The following is a 23,698-nucleotide window of genomic DNA, read 5'->3' as shown; positions in this document are numbered from 1 at the left end:
AACATCTTACAACAGTTACAACATTTGTTACACTTCAATTCTATTATAATATTGCTTGAAATTTGACATAAACATTAATATTCACATCGAAAATTGTTTACAGTTTCTTTATCATAATGGCATGAAAAAAAAAGAAATGAAATCAGAACATCGATTACACTAATTTATCGAAAAATCAGAAAAAAATTATTATATGTACAATAGTACAGCGTTGTTGTTGTTACACGCTGATATGTAAGAACTTTGGAAAGTTTGTTAAACATGTCATCCCACACTACGACCATTGTGAAACAAGAGTGGCACATTGTCAGAACAGAATTCAGGTCCCAGTTTTCCTTCAGACTCAGTTGTGCTACATTACGAATAACAGATGTAACATAGTGTGTGAGGGAAATAGCACGGTAACTGGAGACGTCCTCCAAAGTTGAAGTACATGCAACAGTAAGATTGTTGCAGGCAAAACATGTACTTCCCGTAGTTCCCAAAGTGATAATTCACCACTCACCACCCAATGTACAAAATACTCTGGCCCATTCTTATGACACAGCTACTCTTAACCCTGGCCACATGTGTCATACTCTTGTGGAAAACAAAATTTCTAAATATGCACAGTGCACCACAGCACATCATATTCAAGACCTATCACCTGTGAAAGCAGTCATGTTATTTACTGCTCCATTGTAACTTTTATGTGGACATGATTACCTACCAGTTATCTACCCGAATGAATGGCCACTGTGAAAATGTATCCAAGAGCAGAGTTAACCACCCAGTTGTGGAACACACTACTGAGCACAACATACTCGATGTCAGTGGCTGCTGAACAATCCATGTCCCCATGTCCCTCCTCCCCCAATGTCAGCTTCTCTGTACTGCATAGATGAACATTGCCCTTATACATCCTTCTATCCTTCAGTCCTCTTGGCTTATCCTGTCGTGTTGCTGCACCTTCCTCCCAGCTGTCAGCCACCCTCACCACCAATACTTCCTCCCCTTCCCCACCAACCCTTCCCCCTCTCCACCTTCTTTTTCCCTTTCCTTACTAGACCTGATACAACCCTTGCCCAAGTCTAGCTGCAGTACTGGTACATGTAGTTGGGCAGTACAATATACACCTGCAGGTGTATGTATATGTGTATTCTGCACTAGTTAGCTCTGTAGACAGACATCGTCCAAGCTCAGCAACATTGTTAGTCTTGTTTTTGTGCCTTCAATCACTCGACACCAGAACTATACGGTGAGATGTTACCTTTACCCATTTAATTATTTATAGTGCACCAAGGAATTTCCGTTACATGTAGCACAAGTTAGATTAGAGAAGCTTGCATTAGATTTTCCTCTAAGTCACATATTGTGTGAGGTGGTGCAGTTGTGTTTAAAACATTTGAGTGGAATGTAGTTCAAACTCATTTTTGGTTATTCTGATTTGGATTTCTCATAAATCTCTTGCGGCAGAGGATTTTAACCTAATTAGTCCTGCTCTTTCCCACCCACACCTGGAGGGGTTTGAAATTTTGTAACCCTATTTAAAATGCAGTGCAGTATCACATGTCAGTGTAAAATACATTTAAGACTACATATTCAAAACGATTCACAAAATCAAATTTTTCATTTCCTATTTTTCTAGGAATCTGTATCTGAATGTCTTCAGAGCTGAAGATCACAGTTTATGAACATTTCAAAATAAATTTATTGCCTTTTGGCTTTCTCTGTTACTTGTCATTGGAGTTACATACAAATATTTTTAGAGTTCAGAGGTCAAGTATAAACAGTGTTACAAGCTTTTCACTTTGACATTGGTTCTTACAGGTAACCAGAATGAATTGGTGTTAACAATTTGAAATTATTGTGAAGCTAAATTCAAACTTACAGATGATCATGTCTGTTTTCAGAACAGAGCTTAACAGAGCATTATGTGATGCTTGAAATGGCTACGTGTTCCGAGTATTTTATTTTTATTCAAACACCCCCCCCCCCTTACAGTCATCCCAATGTTGGTGAATATAATAGTTAGTCATTATGAAAGTTCTGTTTAAAGTATTACAGTATCTTTTAAATACATTTTGTGACAACCCAAAGAAGAATTGTAATTCTGCATTGCATGAATGTCCCTGAATCATAGAACTGATACAATCCGTCCAAAAGATATTGGAAAGCAGAACTGTCATTCAGCAGTTCTGTTGATGAATTAGGCACATTTTGCAAATTTTTGTGAGCAGAGGAAAAACATTATTTTAAAAATGAAGCATTCAGCAGCTATGTTTCAGCCCAAAGTGAAAATCAAACTATAATGGTGTACTCTGAGGTGACAGAAGTCATGGGATAGCGATATGCACATATATATACATGGCAGTAGTGTCGGGTCCACAAGGTACGGAGGTATGGCAGTAGTATTGGGTCCACAGGGTAGAAAAGGGCTGTGTATTGACAGAGGTGTCTTTTGCATCCGTATGATTTATGTGGAAATGTTTCTGAATGTGACTGTGGCCTCATGATGGGCATTGACAGACTTTGAACGCCAAATGGTAGTTGGAGTTAGACGCCTGGGGCATTCCATTTTGGAAATCATTAGCAAATTCACTATTCAAAGATCCACAGTGCCAAGAGGATGCTGAGCAGCAGTGTTTGCGTAAAGTTGTCAGTGCTGACAGACAAGCAACACTGCAAGAAATAACCACAGAAATCAATGTGGGACGTACGATGAACATATCCATTAAGGCAACACAACAAAATTTGGCGTTAATGGGCTAGGGCGGCAGACAACTGATTAGAGTGCCTTTGCTAGCAGCACGTCATCACAATCATCGTGTCTCCTGGGCTCGTGACCATTTCAGTTGGGCCCTAGATTATTGGAAAACAGTGGCCTGATTAGATGAGTCTCAATTTCAGCTGATGAGAGCCGATTGTAGGGTTTGAGTGTGGCAGAGACCCAGCAAAGCTATGGACCTGGATTGTCAACAAGGCTCTACAAGGTTGCTTTGTAATGAGGTGGGCTATGCATACATGGAATGGACTGGGTCCTCCAGTCCAACTGAACCAATAATTGACAGGAAATGGTTGTGTTAGGAGACTATTTGCAGTCGCCCATGGGCTTGATGCTCCGAAACAACAATGAAATTTTCATGGTTGACAATGCGCCATGACACCAGGCCACAGTTGTTTGCGCTTGGTTTGAAGAACAGTCTGGAAAATTTGAGCGAATGATTCGGCCAACCAGATAGCCTGACATGAATCCCATTGAACATTTATGGAACATAATCAGGAAATCAGTTCATGCGCAGAATCCTGCAGTGGCGACACTTTCACAATTATAAATGGCTATAGAGGCAGCATGGCTCAGTATTTCTGCAGGGGATTTCCAACATCCTGCAGGTCGAGTTGCTGCACTACACCAGGCAAAAAAAAAAAAAAAAAGGCCCAATACGATATTAGGAAGTATCCCATTACTTTTGTCACCTCAGTTTAATATCAAGTTCCAGAGTTTTCAACTGGGTGAGCTTGTCAAAAAAGTGCTGGAAATAGCTGTATTTTTCCCAGATACATTTATATGTGTGATATTTACTAACTAAAGTGCATTGCACAAGCTGATTGTTGTGATCATATCAGTGAAAACAAGTTTATTACTCTCTTTTTGTCACTATTCAAAAGATCCAATTTTTTACCGTGTGTTATCATTAGTATGAATATTGACAACCATATATTAAAATTTATTTCTTCTGTTGTGTCTTCAGTCTTCTTACGAAGCAGACGTGTTTTACCTTCTGTGTGGGATGTTTGTTACAGTTATTTACTGACATGCATTGAGGTGGTTTTCCGCTCTTCCAGAGAATCTTTAAGTGTAGCTTTTGAAATCCCTAGATGGTTATGCAATGTCTACAGAACATTTTCCATAGAAATTGGAAGGTAGTACTTACATACATGCAGGAAGATAAGAGCTAAAACTAGCCGTGTTTCACAAGTGTTGACCATTTTGTATAGATTAACTAAAAAGAGAACCAGTTTGGCACAGGTGTCACTGCTCCGGAGTATACATGTCCATGTGGAAATTTGTGTGTTCTTCATTGACTCAAACCACTGATGTGGGTGATGGCAATAGTATCACCTAATTGACCCTGTAGGTTAGTTTCCACACATTTGCATCAGTTGGAAACGGCACACACTGGGGATGCAATGGTTTGAAAGTACTATGTGTTGTGTTCCTACCATGACTGAAAGCAGTTTTCATGGATAAGGGGGCCGGGCGCTGATAACCACGCAGTTGAGCGCCCCACAAACCTAACATCATCATGGATATGGGGTGGACACTAATACTGGCAGTTACTAGAACCAGGAAGAACAGATAAACAGTCAATATCATCCTTTTTAGACAGTGAGGTGACATCATTTAGTTCCAGTATGATGAACATAGAAGATTTATGGGCAAAGTTTAAACGGATTGTAAATTACACTGTGGAGAAATGTGTGCCGAGTAAATGGATTAAGCAAGCAAAAGACCCACCTTCATTTAGCAACGAAATTCAGAAAAGTCTGAGGAAGCAAAGGCTATTGCACTCTTGATTCAAAAGAGGCCGTGCAAATGATGACAGGCAAAAGTTAGTAGAAATTTGTGCAGCTATAAAAGGATTGATGTGCGTGCCATACGAAGTCTACCACCTCCATACCTTAGCAAAAGATCTTGACGAGAACGCCAAAAATTCTGGTCCTGCATAAAATCATGTAGCAGATCTAAGGCTTCTATCTAGGCACTCATCATAAGTCTGGTGTATTTCTAGTGAATCTCTTGTTCGCACGAAGACCCAAGTGGCTGGAATTTGTGCAAGTGACTCCTGCATATGAGAAGGGTAAAAAAACATACTGAAAAACTTACAGACCAATATCCTTAACATCAGTGTGCTGCAGAATTCTTGAACATATTCTTATTTCAAATATAATAAATTTCCTCCAGACTGAAGAGATTTTGTCCACAAATCAGCATGGTTTTAGGAAGCATCCCTCATGAGAGCTCAGCTTGCCCTTTTCTCATGTGATATCCTGCAAACTATGGATGAAGGGCAACAAGCAGATTCCATAGTCCCAGATTTCTGAAAAGCATTTGACGCAGTGCACCACTACAGACTATTAACGAAGGTATGAGCATACTGAATAGGTTTCCAAATATGTGGGTGGCATGAACACTTCTTAAATAACAGAAGCCAGTGTGTTGTCCTCGATGGCGAGTATTCATCAGAGGAAAGGTTATTGCCAGGAGTGCCCCAGGGAATTGTGCTGGACCGCTTTTATTTTCTATATAGACAAATGATCTGTGGACATGATCTGTGGACATGGTGAGTGGAAATTTAGGACTGTTTGCTAATGACACTGTGATGTATGGGAAGGATACAAGTTGGCTTAGACAAAATTTCTAGTTGGTGTGATAATAGCAGCTTGCTCTAAATGTAGAAAAATTTAAGTTAATGCAGATGAGTAGGAGAAACAAACCCTTAATGTTCTAATATAGCATAAGTAGTGTGCTACTTGACACAAGTCACATTGATTAAATGTCTAGGCGCAACGGTGCAAAGTGATGTAAAATGTAACGAGCGCATAAGGGCAGTAGTAGGAAAGGCGAGTGAGTGACTTGAATTTATTGGGAGAATTTTAGGAAAGTGTGGTTCACCTGTAAAACAGACCACATATAGGACACAAATGTGACTCCACAGAACAACCACAGAAATACAGAATTATAGTTTTGTTGATGGCCTCAGTTCTGTGAAAATGCTGGATAAAGAACGAGAAACTACATCACATGATTCTGGCATCAGTCAGATGTCGTGCGGTATGGAGAAATTAGAGGAACAAATGGAACTGCTTGAGTATTTGAGGTCCGCAGCAGGTTGCATTAAAGGAAAACTTTGAAGCAATTCAAAGTCAAGCTGCTAGTTACCGGTAGGTTCGAACAACACTCAAGTATTATGGACACACTTTGGGAACTCAAATGTGGGTACATGCAGGGAAGACAACATTGTTTTCAACGAACACCATTGAGAAAATCTAGAGAACTGGTGTTGGAAGCAAACTGTAGAATGAGTTTACTGCCGCCAACATACACTGCATGCAAGGACCATGAAGAGAAGATGCAAGAGGTTAAGACTCGTGTGGAGTCATATAAATACTTGTTGTAGCACTCTGTTTGCTAGTGGAACAGAAAAGGAAGTGACTATTAGTGGTACAGGGAATCCTCTGTCAAGCACTGTTTGGTGGCTTGCCGAGTGCATATGTAGAGGTAGATAAAGAAGGCAAGTAAAATTTGTAGAATAAAGACTAAGGTGGTCTGTATGCCATGTATTAGGTCTCTGTAAGAAACAAAGGAAAGTGGTTGAGGTGTTCACCTCACCTTCAGGAGTGGGCTTTGTGTTCCTATCCCACAAACTTGATTTGCATTTTTCATTGGTTTTTTAAATAATTGCAGATAAATGTCAGAATGGTTCCTTAAACAGTCCATGGCTACTTTCCTTTTCATCCTCTTCTAGCTGGTTTAGTATCCCTCTTAAACTCCAACCCTCCTACATGAGTGGTCTGCAAGTAACGATTTACATAAATAGCAGGTCAGTATGTAATTTTTTTTTAAAATCAATATACTGCAGGGTTTCTACCTTTCAAATTTATTTTCTAACTTTCTGTTAATTAGGAATCTTTGTGTTTTGCAGGTCACTCCACAGAACAACCACAGAAATACAGAATTATAGTTTTGATGGTGGCCTCAGTTCTGTGAAAATGCTGGATAAGGAACGAGAAACTACATCACACGATTCTGGCATCAGTCAGATGTCTTGCGGTATGGAGAAATTAGAAGAACAAATGGAACATCTTCTGTCAATTAGTAGAGAACCTACAGTAAGTATTTAATAACTAACTCAAAGTTCTGAGCTTTATTAGAGATATTGTTCGATGACTGGATGGATAAATAGAAAATTTGGTTCAGCCAGATTATTAGAACCAGTGACACACAATACACAATGGAAACAAGAAATATCCCAGTCTGTGAAGCATATTGTGTGGAATAGCATACCTTATCAGGAAACTTTAAGATACAATTCCAGTTTGGTGTGTGAAATGACTTAAGTTGCACAGTTGTAGTCACTTTACTATCAAATGGGACTTCTGTTAGTAACTCAGTGGGATCCTTTCTGGTAGTGCAGGCGCACAGCAGCGGCAACTCCCATGGAGGCAGCTATAGCCATGCAATTTTCCTGCTCTGCAAAGCAGTTCATTTGAAACAGCTGTGTGCAGTTGGAAGTACTGTCATTGCAGCTTGTCTTAGTCTGTGGCAGCTCAAAATGAATTATTCACAGCTCATTGAATTAGCATGAGAACATCTAGGATTGTTTATCTCCAAACACTGTGAATACGAACATAGTAGTAGTAGTAGTAGTAGTAGTAGTAGTAGTAGTGTTAGTGTTAGTGTTAGTGGTTGGTGTTGTTGTAGTTGTGAATATGTGAGTACAGATCATTTCACTGAATTCCTTCGTGATGCATCTTTATTAGAGTTTTTTGTGGTTCCTACTTGGAACATATCCTGCAATGAATCTGAAAACCTAAATCCCTGGGTGATGAGCTATTAACAGTCAAACTAGATTAGTATAACCAGTCCTAATATGGATTTTGATCTGCACTAAGAAACACTACTGCAGCCTACATATCACAAAGGCAGAACTGAAAATATCTTTAAAAACTATGGAGGAAAGGCATCTGATGTCTCTTAAGACATACTCCGTATACACTGACGACACAAAACATTAGGATCACTGCCCACCATGAGACTGAATGACACCTGCTTGTGGTGTAGGCATGTGATACAGTAAGGAAAGTATATCAGTGGAGAGCAGAGGTGAAAGGGGAAGCATTTTAGTGACAATATTATCTGCAAATTGGGAAATCCACCAACATTAATGACTTTCACAGTGAAGTTCGTTGGCTGTTCATGTGCTGCTACCATGAGTATGTATGGAAGGTGGTTGAAGGATAGTGAAACCATGAGTAGGCGACAAGCCTCATCGCAGAACATAGAGGTTGGAGGCTTGCCCACTTTGTAAACCAGGGTAGACAGTGATACATGCAAACCTGACTACAGAGTACAATGCTTCTGTAGATATGTGTGTTTAGGAGCACACCTTTGATGACCCCATGTTGACTCCACGAGATCATCAAGTTTGGACCGTAGATCATTGCAAGTGTGTCAGCTGATTAGATGAATCACATTTCTCGTTACACCAGGTCAAAGGTTGTATTCTAGCATGCCACCGTCCAGGTGAACAGCTGCTTGAAATATGCAGTTGTCATAGTTGTATCATTTTCGTATATGAGCAGGCACGTGCGTGCACGGCTGCTTACACACACACACACACACACACACACACACACACACGCAAACCACTTTTATAAGAAAAAACTTGCATGTATGTGTATGATACTTCCATGCCTTCTGTTTGATACCACATATCATGAGAAATAGGCCTGAATTATTATTGAATGCTGACAACCTCTCAGTTATGGTGGCCGTCCTTTGCTGGCCTGATGGTATGCAAAAACAATGTTTTGACACACATTTTATGGAAAAAAGGTGTTTTTCTATTGGGAACTTCATTGGGAGTGAATGGCTTTTTAAAAAGTGGCTACCAGCAAAAGACAGAGGACCATTGTATATTTGGCAAAGAATATCGTTTACAGTGCCAGGTTAGAAATACCTTATTAATGTCCATATCAATTTCATTGACACTTCTTTTCAGACTGCAGGCAAAGAATATGTAGCAATTTCTAACATGCAGAATAAAAAGTAAGAGCTTTAACGAATTTTTCCCTCTTTCCTGCCCACAAATGAGCTGTGGTATTTGCAACATTTCTCTGATTTTGGCTCTCTAATGCTGCTAAGTGAAGGAAATTATTTCATTAAACATGTGTATAGGTAAAGCAATGTTTTGTGGTTTGACAGTGTGACCACTGATGTGAATAAAAATGTCATTAATAAAAAGAGCTTCTGCTATGACTCTTATGGTTGCAAAATAGTAATGGGATATTAGCAGTCACCTTTCAAAGAGATCAATCTAAAATGCTTGTAGACCTAATGTAACACTATGAAATACAACTACATAAATCAAGAGTACACTTGCAGTGGCATGCTATTGATTGCTGAGAGTGCAAGTTCCTAAGGGCAAGTTCCTTTATATGTAGTGATCCAATTCAGGTGTTTTATGGACAACTAATGTCAGTGTTTTAAGATGCCAGTCAATACCCCTCCTCATTTATATTTTCATGTACGTCTCAAATTTTCCATTGTCACAAACAACATGGAAAGGACCATTACTATCTGCCAACACCACCACTGCCAATTATCTGCATCCAGTGTGTTGCGTCTACTCAATCATGCAGTGCCTTCAGTAGATATGGGTGTAACTGCCTAAACAAGTGACTACAAGATATCTACTGCTGTGCCTCAATGAGTGTAATAAGTTAAACTTAATCCCTTGAAAATGAGCTTCCATGTCACTGTTGGCTGCCAATTATCAGCATGACCTTCCTTGACATTATCCTTTTTTCCTGACTCTCAACAGTCGACTAGCATCTTTGAACAAATATGTTTGTTGTCACATGAAAGTTGATCTGTATCATTACATAAAATGTTAATCTTCAAGAAACAACAGTCTCAAAATATTTCCACACCTCTGAAGAATTCCATTGCAATACTCAAAGGATTGTTATAGGTAGGAGGCTACACACATCAGGTTATAACCAACTAGTTGCACTTCCATCGTGGATGTACTCCACTTAGATTTTCATATAGCCACAAAACCATTTTTGTGCAAGAATATTGTTCTTTTATACTCTAAATTATTTCTTTTAACACTGTCCCAAATATTTATAGTTCCTTCTGAAATATCCATCATTTATTACATCAGATGCAGTACTTAGATACATTTGAATATTAAAAAATACTTTTTCTGTTCTGTAAAAACATTCATATTTTTCGTAATAAAGAAATTCATTATATGATATGGAAGAGGTCTTAATAGAAATTCTCCTCAGTTACTTGAGTCTTTGAAAATGGTAATTGGTATTAAATAGACAGTTATGGGGACACATGAAACAAAAGTTAGGCTAAAGTAACGCTTTTTTTGGAAATAATTGTTGTATTTACAAATGATTGCTTTGTTTACTTATAAGTAGAAGGTTTTGAAGTTGACACCAGTTTTCCACATTTGCCTATGCTAGAGTATCATATTAACATTAATTTTTTCCTTACAAGGGTAGTTAGTTCACACAATCACAACGAGATGTCTGTACTCTGGGTAGAAATCTGTGATGTGGCGTCTCTTTGTTGTTGTTCCCATGTAGTAAAATGTGAGGATAGAAAAAACAAAATTTTGATTTGTTATTAAGTACTTCGTAAAGGAAGGTATGAAAGCAAAGGAAATTCATGCCAATTTTCAGAACACACAGGGAGACTGTGCATCTTAATTTTCAACTATTGCCAAGTGAAGAAATGAGTTTAAGTTTGGTCAAGACAGCTTAGATGATGATGATCCACTGTTTCAGATGTGCCACCATTTCAGAAGTTACAGCAATAGTGCGTAGAATGCTCATGGAGGATCATCGATTGAAAATGCAAGAAATTGCTGAAGCTTTAAGGATGTTATCTGAATGGGCACATCACATTTTAACAGTGGAATTGGATATATGAAAATGATCTGCTGGACGAGTGCCTTGGCTCGTAATGCAGGTTCAGAAATGTATTAGAATGAAAATGTCTAAATGTTGTTTGACCCTGTTCATAGCACTACTAAACCCCAGAGACGAGACAACCATCAAAGCAGTAGAGACTTGTTGATTCACCACCACCGAAGAAAGCAGAAGCAATACAGTTGGGTGGTACGGTCATGTTGTCAGTTTTCTAGGATCCAAAAGGGATTCTGCTGATAGTTTATTTTCCAACTGGTCAAACAATTATGGAACAGTATTATGCTGACCTGGACTAACTACAGTAAAATATCCATGAGAGAAGTCCAGGTTTGGCAAGGAAGAACATCATCTTTCATCAACACAAGTACCATTGAAATGGCAAAAATACACAAACTAAAATACTAAAATACAAATTGCTGCTAAACCCACCTTATTTGCTGGATTTGGCTCTGTCAGTCTTCTTCTCTTCCTCAAGCTGAAAACTTTCCTCAGTGGACAGACATTCTCTTCAAACAAAGGACTGACAGTTGAAGTTGATGGATATTTTGCAGAGCTGAGATCAAGGCACTGACTGTTGCTGGGTAAAGTACAGTAGTGTAAACAGAGACTATATTGAAAAATAAAAAAGTGAGATAAGTCATTTCTTTCAATCCCATTCCAAGAACTTTTCAAGCTACCCTTGTATTTCAAGTTTTTGGAGTACCAGTCAAAAAATTTGTAAACCTCAGGAGACATCACACTAATGCCATGTAACACTGTCTCTAACCATCATATGAGCTGGAATCTAAAATTTTCGGGACTATTGTCACCATCTGGAAAGTAGAAGAGTAGATCTTTGCCCCACTAGGTGGCTAGAGCTGCGTATCTGATGAGTCAGTGTGCAGGGTGGCATTCAGCTGGGAGGATGTGTTGCATGTCCAAGTGATTTCCGTAATTCTCTGTGTTGGGTGTGTGATGATTTTACAATGGATCCGCGAACAGAACAGTGCGTGTGTATCAAATTCTGTGCGAATCTCAGGAAAAGTGCTTCGGAGACCCTTGGAATGATTCAACAGGTGTTTGGGGGACAGAGCATGAGCCGTACACACGTGTTTGAGTGGCATGCTCAGTTCAGGGCCAGCTGTACAGACGTCGAAGATGATGCTCACACTGGAAGGCCCATTAGTCGCACAATGCCAGACATTGTTGCCAAACTTCAACAACTGGTTTGTGCGGATCGATGTCGAACCATTCAAGACTTTGTGAATGAAGTGGGTATTGGTTATGGGACATGTAAACGAATGTTGACTGATGAGTTGGGTATGCATCGTGTCGCCACAAAATTTGTGCCAAAGATTTTGACTGCTGATCAGAAGGCACAGTGTGCTGAAGTGTGCATGGACCTTTGTCAGACCGCATCTGATGATCCAACCTTTTTGTCACGGGTTATCACTAATGATAACAGCTGGATTTACAGTTACGACCCAGAGACAAAGCAACAATTGCCCCAGTGGAAGAGCCTGGGCTCTCCAAGACCCAAAAAAGCAAGACAGATGAAGAGCAAAGTGAAGAGCATGATCATCGTTTTCTTTGATACCAAGGGAACTGAACACAAAGAATTTGTCCAATCCAACCAAACAGTGAATTCCTTGTACTACTGTTATGTTTTGCGATTGCTCCGTGAAAATGTGCGGCGATAGTGGCCCGAACTTTGGTGTCAAGGGAACTGACTCCTGCATCATGACAACACACCCTGTCGTGCATCCTTGCTCACCAGGACCTTTTCGGCAAAAAACGACATGGCGACACTGCCCTATCCACCGTACTCGCCTGATTTGGCATGACTTTGCGCGCTATTCCCAAAACTGAAACTCAAGTTGAAAGGCCGTCGGTTCAACACTCTAGAGAGGATTCAAGAAGCATCGCTGGCAGTGATAAACACCCTCAAAGAACAGAACTTCCAGAAAACGTTTGACCAGTGGCAGAATTACTGGGATTGGTGTGTACGTGCTGATGGAAATTACTTCGAGGGTTGTGGTGACCATTATTCCAAAGGTAAGGTTTTCAACAGATGGCAGCACCAGACCCGAAATTTTGGATAGCACCTCGTAATAACCTTAGTTTATCAAGGAAGACAAAGCACTAGTTTGTCAAGGAAGAGGATCTACGAACTTCTTCAGGTGTGTCTGCTAAAGCAAACTCATTGACGATTAGGTGCCATGGAGATACAGAATTGTGTAGATGTTGATTGCTACATTTTGCCTGTTGTTCAGAATAGTCCCAACATTTCTATTGGATTGCAATTAGACTAGTTGGGGTGCAGTAATATGCATGAGTGTTCATCGAACCAGGAATGTTTGCAAGCAACCCTGGGAACACAGTTGTTGTCATTTTGGAAGATGGAAGTGTTCACAGCATGACATCACGAAGACAGGGTAACACTTGGCCACCGAGAGTATTGAAGTAAACATCCTGGTTCATGTTCGAGGTAACATGAAGGAGAGGTGAGCTGCACGGAACCAGTCTACATACTGATGATTAAAACAACAAACAACATTAAGTGCAAAAAATTAATTTTCTTACATTCGTTCATAAAAATCTATTAGTGAATACACGCTATTTTATTAATTACATACACATTGAATAGGAAATCAATATAATGAAAGTTATGATGTGCAAACCCCCCCCCCCCCCCCCCCCCCAACCCCACACACACGCGCGCACGCACGCACGCGCACACACACACACACACACTGTCTCTAATTACAATGGAACACTAACAACAAAGCAATAAGCCTATTATACTTTTTAATTAGGCATGAAGTGTGGGTAGCAGAAATCCCTGTCTCTTCATCCTGATGTCAATTTCCATAGGAAGGCATGAGTCGTGCAGGTGTAGGAAAAAAGGAAATTTAGTACAACTGTGAATACAAAATTTATACTGTTCCAAGAAAACAATGTTCAGCATTTGCACTAAGCTGACCCACACTCCATGCCTAATTAAAAAGTATAATAGACTTATTGCTTTGTTGTTAATGTTCCATTGTAATTAGCGGTGTCAACCAATTCTGCAGATTTTCTTCGTGAATCTGGCAATGCGATTTAGTATGGTTCACCATCACACCTTCCCAGATACTTTATTCCAACTGCTGCAGTGGCTCAAAACTTTGATACTATATGTCCGGAAATGTTTAACCAATAGACACATCACTTTATATAAATGATTTGACACACAATTAGGCACGATTTTAAAATTTTATTTCTGGGCATCGAAAACACTTCCACACTCTTGGCTTCCTTCCTTCTGCTTCCTTTTCACCACTGCACTCACCACTTGGTGCTCCAAGGTCAAGGATGAATATTTGAAAATTGACTATGAACGAAATACTGTTCTGTGTGAGTGTTACAGTCATTTACATTTTTACATAGTATCATATTCTAATTTCTATTTAATACTTACTAATAACATTTGTTTAAGTAGGTCTAAAGAAAGTAATGTTTTTTCCGTCATGACAATATCGATATTTTTCTATACACAGTTTCATCAAAAAATTTTAATTTTTCATAGTTACATTACTTTCAGTACAGTTGTTATGTTATACATGCATTTAAAGGAGTAACCGTTGACTTGGATTTCAGCATTTCTTCTCTGTATAGTTTTGAGCAGAGCTGGGAGCAATTATCAAACAGTAAGCTTTTAGGTTTCCCCACATTTACAAAAAATACATACTCAACGTGTCTCTTCCCATTATTTTCTCATAGCATGCGCTTCTGTACTGTAACATCATTCCGGAAATTCCGACTTGCTTTTACAGCTTGTTCTTTATCAGAAGGTTTCTTCCTCCTCCTAACCTCTACGTCTTCAACAGCTTTTTATCTCTGCTGAACACATGCTGTCTCTTTAATTTAATTTTCTACAACATTGACTTGTGTTACTAATTTTTTTCGTGAGCTACTGTAACCTTTGCAAACATATCTTAATGTAAAGATGTTCCGTCTGCACTGAATACACATTCCTCCTCTTTTTTCCCTAGTATCTAGTTTGCTATCACTAATAGTTGGCTTCTTTATTCACATTGTGACATAACAACACTAATAATTCTTTCAGTTTGTGTGTCTTTTTCTTGAAATGTTTCTCTTCTATTAAAAATTGGTCTGAATTTTACACATCTTCATCATTTTGAATCCACATTGATACTGTATTGTATTTTCAGGCAAAGCTGTTTCCCTACCACTTGATATGTACTCCTCCTCACTGTCACTAATATCCACTAATTATAGGCTTCTTTATTCATATGTTGCAAAGGGATTATAAATTCATCATCACTACTGTTACGTCATCATTACTACTAATTGAATTGCACTTGTCATTGTGTACGTCTGCTTTTACCTACAAGTAGGCAAAATCTTTATCGGACATTTGAGGCGTAAATTATAACCTCAAAAAATAATTTGTTTGAGTGAAAAGAGTGGCGTATCCTATGCAACTGTAGTGGATCTTTTTTGTTTTGTGGCAGAAGGACATTAGCTGTCTACAAATTATTATTACTGTTTACTGGCATTTTTACGCCAGTAGACCGGTGATTCTGTTACATGAAGTGGTTTGCAAACGTGGTGTGTTTGTGTGTTTGTGTGTGTGTGTGTGTGTGTGTGTGTGTGTGTGTGTGTGTGTGTGTGTGTGTGTGTGTGTGTATTTTTCTGCTTTCATTGATTTATGTATTCAGAGTATCTTATTCTAAACTTTTTTTGTCTTTCACATGTATGCTTAATGATAGTCATTGAAGGTTAATTGACGTATGTCTGCACAACTTCCAACAGTGTTGGTAACTTCACTTTTCAGAGTCGTCGCAGATCGTGTTGAATATGTACCAGAATGTTTTTCCCTTCATCTCAAATATTCGTAAAACTTGTTTGGTAATTCCAGTAACTGAGGACGAAGTGTAAAGTACTCACCACTTTCTTTTTAATACATGTATAGCTCATTCACATGCCTTTGGCATCCTTTTAATAGCTAAAGCCACATGGTAGCACTTATCTCCAAGCACAGAGGTGGTGGTGTATCCATCCCAACCTAGGAGGTTAAAGTATAACCTACTTCATAAATAGAATAGATTCTAATCTAACCTAACTTTCTTGACCCTGTCAAAAACTGACGAAGAAGATTGGATGCACTGTGACCAAGCAGTCGGCCAACGTTATTGGGCGATCTCTGTCGATGGCCTATGATGACCGTTGTCAATACTGCTGTGAACGTACTGCTGTCAGAAATCATCCTCCCCCATTTCACCACTCGTGCTTGTCCTGTGTTGTCACTACCTCATGGTGTGTGCACATTTCCCTCAATCCCCACCACACCAGAACTGGTCTGTTCATGATTAAGAGCATGAGCAGGTACAAGTGCTCATACTCAAAATGAGTGAGTGTCTTATCCTCTGATACTTTGTTACACATTTGTGAGTTTTTACTCTTCAGTAATTCATTCATTGATTCAACTTACTCCTTGCTAATTGATTATATGTGACATAATCATCAGAGAATGCCTGCTTTCTAAAGCCTTGCGCACTTGTCTGTTCCAATAAAATTTTTATTCACCTTGCCAACTATTGACAGGAAATAATTAGTAAATAGGTTACACAACACTACATTCTGCCCTGCTACTTCGGCAACTACGGGTCTTACAGTTTTAATTCCATTCTGAGACCTGTCTGTCCTCTTCATATAATACATTATTTTAGCATGTTCAATTATATTCGTAAGTAATTTACAGTTTTGCCTGTAATAATGTTCTGTAAATGGGCTGTGACTGTCTGTATTACGATATAGCTCCCATTTTCTCTCTCTGTGTGTAATAATGCCATTGCTTCTCCAAACTTATTACTTATTTCTGCTTACAATTTCTGAATGGAAAAGACCTAAATAATGCTGAAGTAAAGAATGTGCAAACTTCATATGAAACTGCAATGTAGGTGTTTATTTTCTTTGGCTGTGTTGCATTACTGTATTTCTGCCAGGAACTTTTCTGTTAAACAATGTGATTTTTAAGTCGTACACTATAATTCATGCAATTTGCACAATAATGCAACTCTTTCCATTGTCCTTAAATATAAAATTTGATGCTTTACAACTTTCATTCTATTGAAGCTTTTCTGTATACTGCGTTAAATTATGAAATAGGACAAAACTTTTATAAAGAAATGAGATACCCCCCACCCGCCCCCAAAAGCCCATATGTTTCCTGTACTACCAAGCCTAATTTGATGTATCAGTGACTGATTCACTTCAGTATTTGATGAGCTAAATTTGCTATAAAATTAACTGTGTGGGGTGCAGAGTCTTTGAATAACTCCAAAACTTTCTAAATAGCCCAAAATAATTTTTTAATGCCCTGACTTAACACATGTGGAAAATTGGCACAAACTTAAAAAGTCTCTTTTTTTTTTTTTTTTTTTGCATGTTAATAAAGTCGTTAAAACTTTGCCCAGCTTTCTGTAAAGTATTACCAGCTACTGAGTTTCCTTTTGTGACGAAATTGTAATTCCAAACTGTTTGGAATTGTCACTGATTAATCTACATCTTTATTTAACTGGTTTCTCAGTGATTTTTTAAGAGTTGGCCATAATACTTAACTTTCAAATTCCTTATTCATTGTTTCATTAAAAATAATGTTTACAGCGGTCCGTAGAACATAGAAATTGAACCAATAAGTTGTAACTTCACATTTGAGTGTGATTTGCATTTACACAGTGATTCTCAATATGCTACTGTGTGGAGGGAGCCAAAAACACTTTCTTATTAATTCAAGTCTGAAAAGTATCAGTATGGAGATGCAGGATTTTTGGTTTATGGTGGTACCCCCCTTGAATCCTGTTCACTCTTGTGCAGAAACATGACTGCTCAGAAGTGGTGGTGTAGATCATTGTATTCAACAGTTTCCACAAGAATGACATGAAAGACGCATTTTCCAAAGTAATGATGTCTGCAGACAGGTAGACACCAAAAAATTTCTTTATTAGCCAATGCTTGGAGCAGCATAGTAACTGATTGCTGTTGTGGTTAACGATACGGTCATGCATAATAACTTTTAATTATTGTGTTTGCTGATATTTTTGGGGGTTACTTTTGTTGTCATTTGAGATTTTCATTATATTCATCAATTGTATGTGTGTAATACACATGCAATTTCAAATAAGCCAAGCAACAGATGATATCATTTTTCATTAATTGTGTGATTCCCATTTTTCATTTAATTTAAAATGGACATTGTATCTTAATGTATCAATGACACATCAGATAGGAATATTAGACTCATTTGAGCATAAATTATGTTATCAAGAGGTAGATGAAAATTCGCTTCACTGTACTGCAGTTTTTAACCATTTTGAGTAGCTGCATATAAGGAGTAATTTATTAATATCAATCTACAACACATTGTTCAAATTTTTTGGTAAAAGAACACATATACAGTAGTTGAACATTAACTTATTATTGCTGTTTCCATTTTCTGTTGCAGAATTTGGATGGCCAAGATTCAGATCAAGATTACAAGAATATGCCATCGGCAGGTTTGTCACTTTAAAATAATTTCCATATAAAACTACATGCTAAGTAAAACATAATTTTACAGACATAGTAAAATCTTGAATTTCTATTGTAACAAATGATATTGCATTTGTTTTACGTGGGAATTCTGTGTAAAGCTAAAAACAGTGTATGTGGCTTCATTCACAACTTCAATATTTTTACTTTTTTAATCAGTTTGGAAAGAGTTTACTTGGGTGTAATGCTGATACTTCATCCCCATCTGTTACTGTATTCTCTGATCCTATAAAGTCTGCTTACATCACAAATTCATGAACCTTAGAAGGAACCCACTCAGGTATGTAGACTGGGCATTTTAGAACTTCATACAAAAGTATTATTATTCATGCTCTGCAATGATCTAATTGTAAGTGGCACAAGTTCTAAGGCATTTAGAGATAACATCGACAGTTTCATCATAGATGCTTTGATTTGAAGATCAGTCAGTCTTCATTTTGACCCCAAATGAAGGTGAGGTTTCTTGTATCCTTTATAAATGTGTATAAGAAAGTAAGGGAATTCAGAAATGCATTGCAATGGAAAGGAACCAGAATTAGCCACAAAATAATTTGCAAAACAATTGTGATTTAGACTGGAGATTATATTGATTTGATTTGCACAGGGAACCAGAAAAACAGCTCACTACATTTTGCACCAGAAATGAGTTTATTGTGCAGTTTCTCTCCCTGCCATTCCCTCGAAGTGCAGTAGGAGACCAGTTACCATAGCGGCTGTCACTAAAATAGACATCTCAAGGTCATCTCACCGTCCTACAGCATTGCCAGTTAGTGATAATTTCAAAACCTTTTTAAATGTTAGACATCTCTATTTTTAGTCTAGAATATAATGGAGTTCTTCACAAAATAAAATTCTTCCCAGCTGCTACGAAAGAAAATAAATAAATAAAAACTGATGTTAAAATAAGTTTTGAACAAAAGTATTTCTTTCCTTCAAGCTGCAGAAGAAAACAGAATCACTGACATGTGTGAACAGAAAATAATGTATGAACATTCTCAAACTTTACAGATGCACGTGGTACATATTTTATCTTGAAAACGTGAAAGTATTCAGAGATTAAAATAGAACACTGTAACAGGTGTGAAACTGTTCAGCCCATGTAACGAAAAATGTCGTCGGTGATGAATTTGTGTTCTGTTAGACCTAGTAGAAACTTACAGTCAGAAAGTTGTTAAGAAAACTGTGAAATTAATTTTGGTAACATCTGTGACACTATTATTGTATCGTGTCACATAAGAATGCATTTTATTATGAGACACTCCATACGCGACAGCACGCAAGTACACGTACACTATCAACAGGATTTTAGTTCCGACAGGTCACCTTAATACAACCGAAAACATTCCCTACCTCCCAAAAAATTTGTATTTGCAGATTGTACTTCTTCTTTACTGCACCCATCACCTAAATTGCTGATATATGCTGTACAAAAAAATTGTAGATACTTTCATGCCAATATTTCCATTGAAAACGAGCAAAATATATTTTTGCGTATGATTTTGTGAGACCCAAATTTAACTGCAGTATACTACAAGACTATTACCCTCAGCACACAGTAAGTGTATTTTACACAAAATTTTGCTTTTGCTGCTGCAATGTCTCTACATTGAATTAAAAATTTGTGGCCATCATTGTACTTTCTGAACCAAAAGCAGAGATAGAGGAGGCGACAAAGAACAGAGGTCTGTGAGACAGAATAATTTAATTTCTCAAAAAGACCACTCTGTATTTTTCTAGCTGTCAGATTCTCTCCTCTGTTGTAGTATTAAAGTACAGTTCTACGCACTTAACATTTTGTCAAAATTGTGAAATTGTGTAGTTTCCATTTTCATTTACATGCTCATATCTAGAGATTCTGCCATCTTTACTACACTGTTAATATGGGATACTGTCAATTTGGAATTATCACAAGGTTTTGTTGTCATTTTATGAACTTGCACAAAATTTATATTATTCCTGGCTACTTCACTATTGGCCAGCCCAATGAAAAACCTTCATTACGTATGATATGACAACCTTGTCCTTCACGCACATTGACTTGTGTAGCCCCTTGCTACTGCAGTACACTCAGCAATAAAACATGACTACACCGTTGTATGGAAGACGAAAAAAACAGTGGAAGAAAATTTCTGAAGTGTAAGAGAAAGGACAATGCAATAAGATGAAATACAAATGTGAACAAATTCGATACATGTTTTGTGAAAAACTGTCATTTTTAATGAATGCAGTACTGAGAATCTTATTTTTAATGGCGAGTAAGCTAATTGTGACCACTTTTTACAGATTTATCACATATCTAAGAGAGAAATTCATTTACAATCACCTGCTATAACGAAAATTAATTGCGGAAAAAATTTAAATCAAGTAAGCTCTTTATGTAGCCTACAGTTACCTAAATTGGAGCATCTTTTGATTCTGTATCTTCAAACTCACTGTCGCTTGTTTCTGCCAGGCATTTATCTTCGTAGGTTCCCCTATGCTGACTCTTAAGCCATGGCTCACAAAATCAGCTTCTTGCACTGCTTCCGGATGTTTTCTGTACCTCACCCAGTCATGCTGAGTAACTTTGTAGAGAGCGTCATGTGTTAGATGGTTGACAGCAGCAAGTATGACAGTAGTGTGTGTGTGTGTGTGTGTGTGTGTGTGTGTCCAACCACTTCTTGTTTAACCTGGAACTATATCAGCTCAATAGGGTTATATTGGCAGTGATAGTGGCAAGCATACCATTTGGTGTCCCATTTCATTTGCCAGTTGATCAAATTCAAATGTCTTTCTTGGACCTAGGATTTCTTTTACAGCCAGGAGTTCATCCTTCGTTTCATTGATTGAAATGAAACATTCTTTCTCTTTGACCACTCCATAATGTCTGCCTTGCGCCTATTTGGATGTGGCAGCTTTTGTGTTTGAATAGAATGATAACTGTCATTATCCATCACGGTATCTGAGTCTTCTTCCAGTGGAACAGTAGTGTGATGTTACCGCCAAGTGCGAATTGCGCGCAGTTATTCGGTTTTTGAATGCAAAGGGCACTGCGCTGATTGAAATCCTACGCCAATTGACAGAAGTATATGGTGAGTTGTGCATGGATGTCAAAAAATGTTTGTAAGTGGTGTGGAGAGTTTGCAACTGGTCAGATTGAAATTCATGATGAACAAAGAAGTGGGAAACTGTCAGTTTCTGAGGAGACAGTGTTGACGGTTGAGCAAAGCATGCGTGAAGATCGGCGGATCACCCTGGATGATCTCTGCACGTTGGTCCCTGAGGTTTCTCGAAGCAACACTCATAGAATTTTAACGGAAACATTGAACACCGGAATGTGTGCGCAAGATGGGTACGGTACCATGCATGCTGACTGAGCACCACATGCGGCAACGAGTTGAAGCTTCCTGCGCATTTCTTCACTGCCTTGCAGCTGAACAGGACAACATTCTGGACTCAATTGTCACGTGTTATGAAACCTGGGCATACCACTTTACACCTGAGACCAAGCAAGAATCGTGCCAGTGGCGGCATCCTTCTTCACCAAAGCTGCGGAAAATCAAACAATCACAGTGTGCTGGTCATGACAACGGTTTTTTGGGATTGGAAAGGGGTATTGTTTGTCAACTTTATGCCCACTGGGACCACAGTTAACGCTGACAGGTACTGCGAGACTCTGAAAAAACTCAAACGGGCAATTCAGAACTGGAGAAGATGAATGTTGAGCAATGGCATACACATTCTCCATGACAACGCTAACCCACACATCGCTCGGCAAACAGTTGCTCTCCTGCATCAGTGGAACATAATCACCCACTCACCCTATAGTCCTGACTTGGCACCCAGTGACTATCACCTGTTCCCTAAGTTAAATGAACATTTTGCCGGAAAGCAATTCAGCTCCGACTACAAGGTGAAAGAAGAGGTTCATAACTTTCTGAACAGCATGGCGGCGAGCTGGTATGACATGGGCATACAAAAACTGCCACAGTGTCTACAAAAATGCATTGAGAGAAATGGTGATTATATTGAAAAATAGCTAAATGTTCAAGCTGTAAACTGATGTAAACCATTGTAGAAATAAACAAGTCTATGTACTTACAAAAAATAGGAGACCTTACTTTTGGGACTACCCTCATAATTTGTCCTCTGGCATGAAGCCTGCAATCAGTGAACCACGATGTGTGATGATTAATCTGACACCTCCACCAGTAGGCACTTTCAAACCACCGTTAACTTGGGAGTCGTGCCATATACACTTATTGGTGTGGTTCTGTCAAACGCAAGTTTTATCTAAGTACACTACAGGTCTATTGTCCTTAGCATGCGGTAAATGCTTTGTACGTAACAACTTCGCTCTTGCTGTTTCATTTTCTTTACAGCCTATCAAAAATGTTTGCCCATCATTTTTTTTTCTGAATCAGAAACCAAGGGAGCAGAGAATACAAAGGAAGGAGGTCTATGAGCCAGAATAATTGATTTTTTCATGGGGATCACTCTGTATTGTTTTACTGTTGGATTGTATGAACATCAAGAGCTCTGATGGAAACCCAGTTCTAAGCAAAGAAGGGAAAGCAGAAAGGTGGAAGGAGTATATAGAGGGTCTATACAAGGGCGATGTACTTGAGGACAATATTATGGAAATGGAAGAGGATGTAGATGAAGATGAAATGGGAGATACGATACTGCGTGAAGAGTATGACAGAGCACTGAAAGACCTGAGTCGAAACAAGGCCCCCGGAGTAGACAACATTCCATTGGAACTACTGACGGCCTTGGGAGAGCCAGTCCTGACAAAATTCTACCATCTGGTGAGCAAGATGTATGAAACAGGCGAAATACCCTCAGACTTCAAGAAGAATATAATAATTCCAATCCCAAAGAAAGCAGGTGTTGACAGATGTGAGAATTACCGAACAATCAGTTTAATAAGCCACAGCTGCAAAATACTAACACGAATTCTTTACAGACGAATGGAAAAACTAGTAGAAGCCAACCTCGGGGAAGATCAGTTTGGATTCCGTAGAAATACTGGAACACGTGAGGCAATACTGACCTTACGACTTATCTTAGAAGAAAGATTAAGGAAAGGCAAACCTACGTTTCTAGCATTTGTAGACATAGAGAAAGCTTTTGACGATGTTGACTGGAATACTCTCTTTCAAATTCTAAAGGTGGCAGGGGTAAAATACAGGGAGCGAAAGGCTATTTACAATTTGTACAGAAACCAGATGGCAGTTATAAGAGTCGAGGGACATGAAAGGGAAGCAGTGGTTGGGAAGGGAGTAAGACAGGGTTGTAGCCTCTCCCCGGTGTTATTCAATCTGTATATTGAGCAAGCAGTAAAGGAAACAAAGGAAAAATTCGGAGTAGGTATTAAAATCCATGGAGAAGAAATAAAAACTTTGAGGTTCGCCGATGACATTGTAAT

At 38.6% G+C, this 23,698-nt stretch overlaps 1 protein-coding gene across 1 annotated transcript in view; it reads left to right on the top strand.

The window, feature by feature from the left end:
* Positions 1 to 23,698, top strand: part of LOC126470591 (CLIP-associating protein 1-A-like) — a 252,097-nt gene that overhangs the window by 205,819 nt on the left and 22,580 nt on the right. The window contains 2 exon segments of the mRNA XM_050098545.1: positions 6,687 to 6,873; positions 18,203 to 18,254. Of these exon segments, the coding sequence (XP_049954502.1) occupies positions 6,687 to 6,873; positions 18,203 to 18,254 (239 nt within the window).

This window comes from Schistocerca serialis, chromosome 3, assembly GCF_023864345.2.
Source record: "Schistocerca serialis cubense isolate TAMUIC-IGC-003099 chromosome 3, iqSchSeri2.2, whole genome shotgun sequence".
Lineage (NCBI taxonomy): Eukaryota > Metazoa > Arthropoda > Insecta > Orthoptera > Acrididae > Schistocerca > Schistocerca serialis.
The sequence above is the reverse complement of the archived record's forward strand: the minus strand, read 5'-3'. Positions and strand labels throughout refer to the sequence as shown.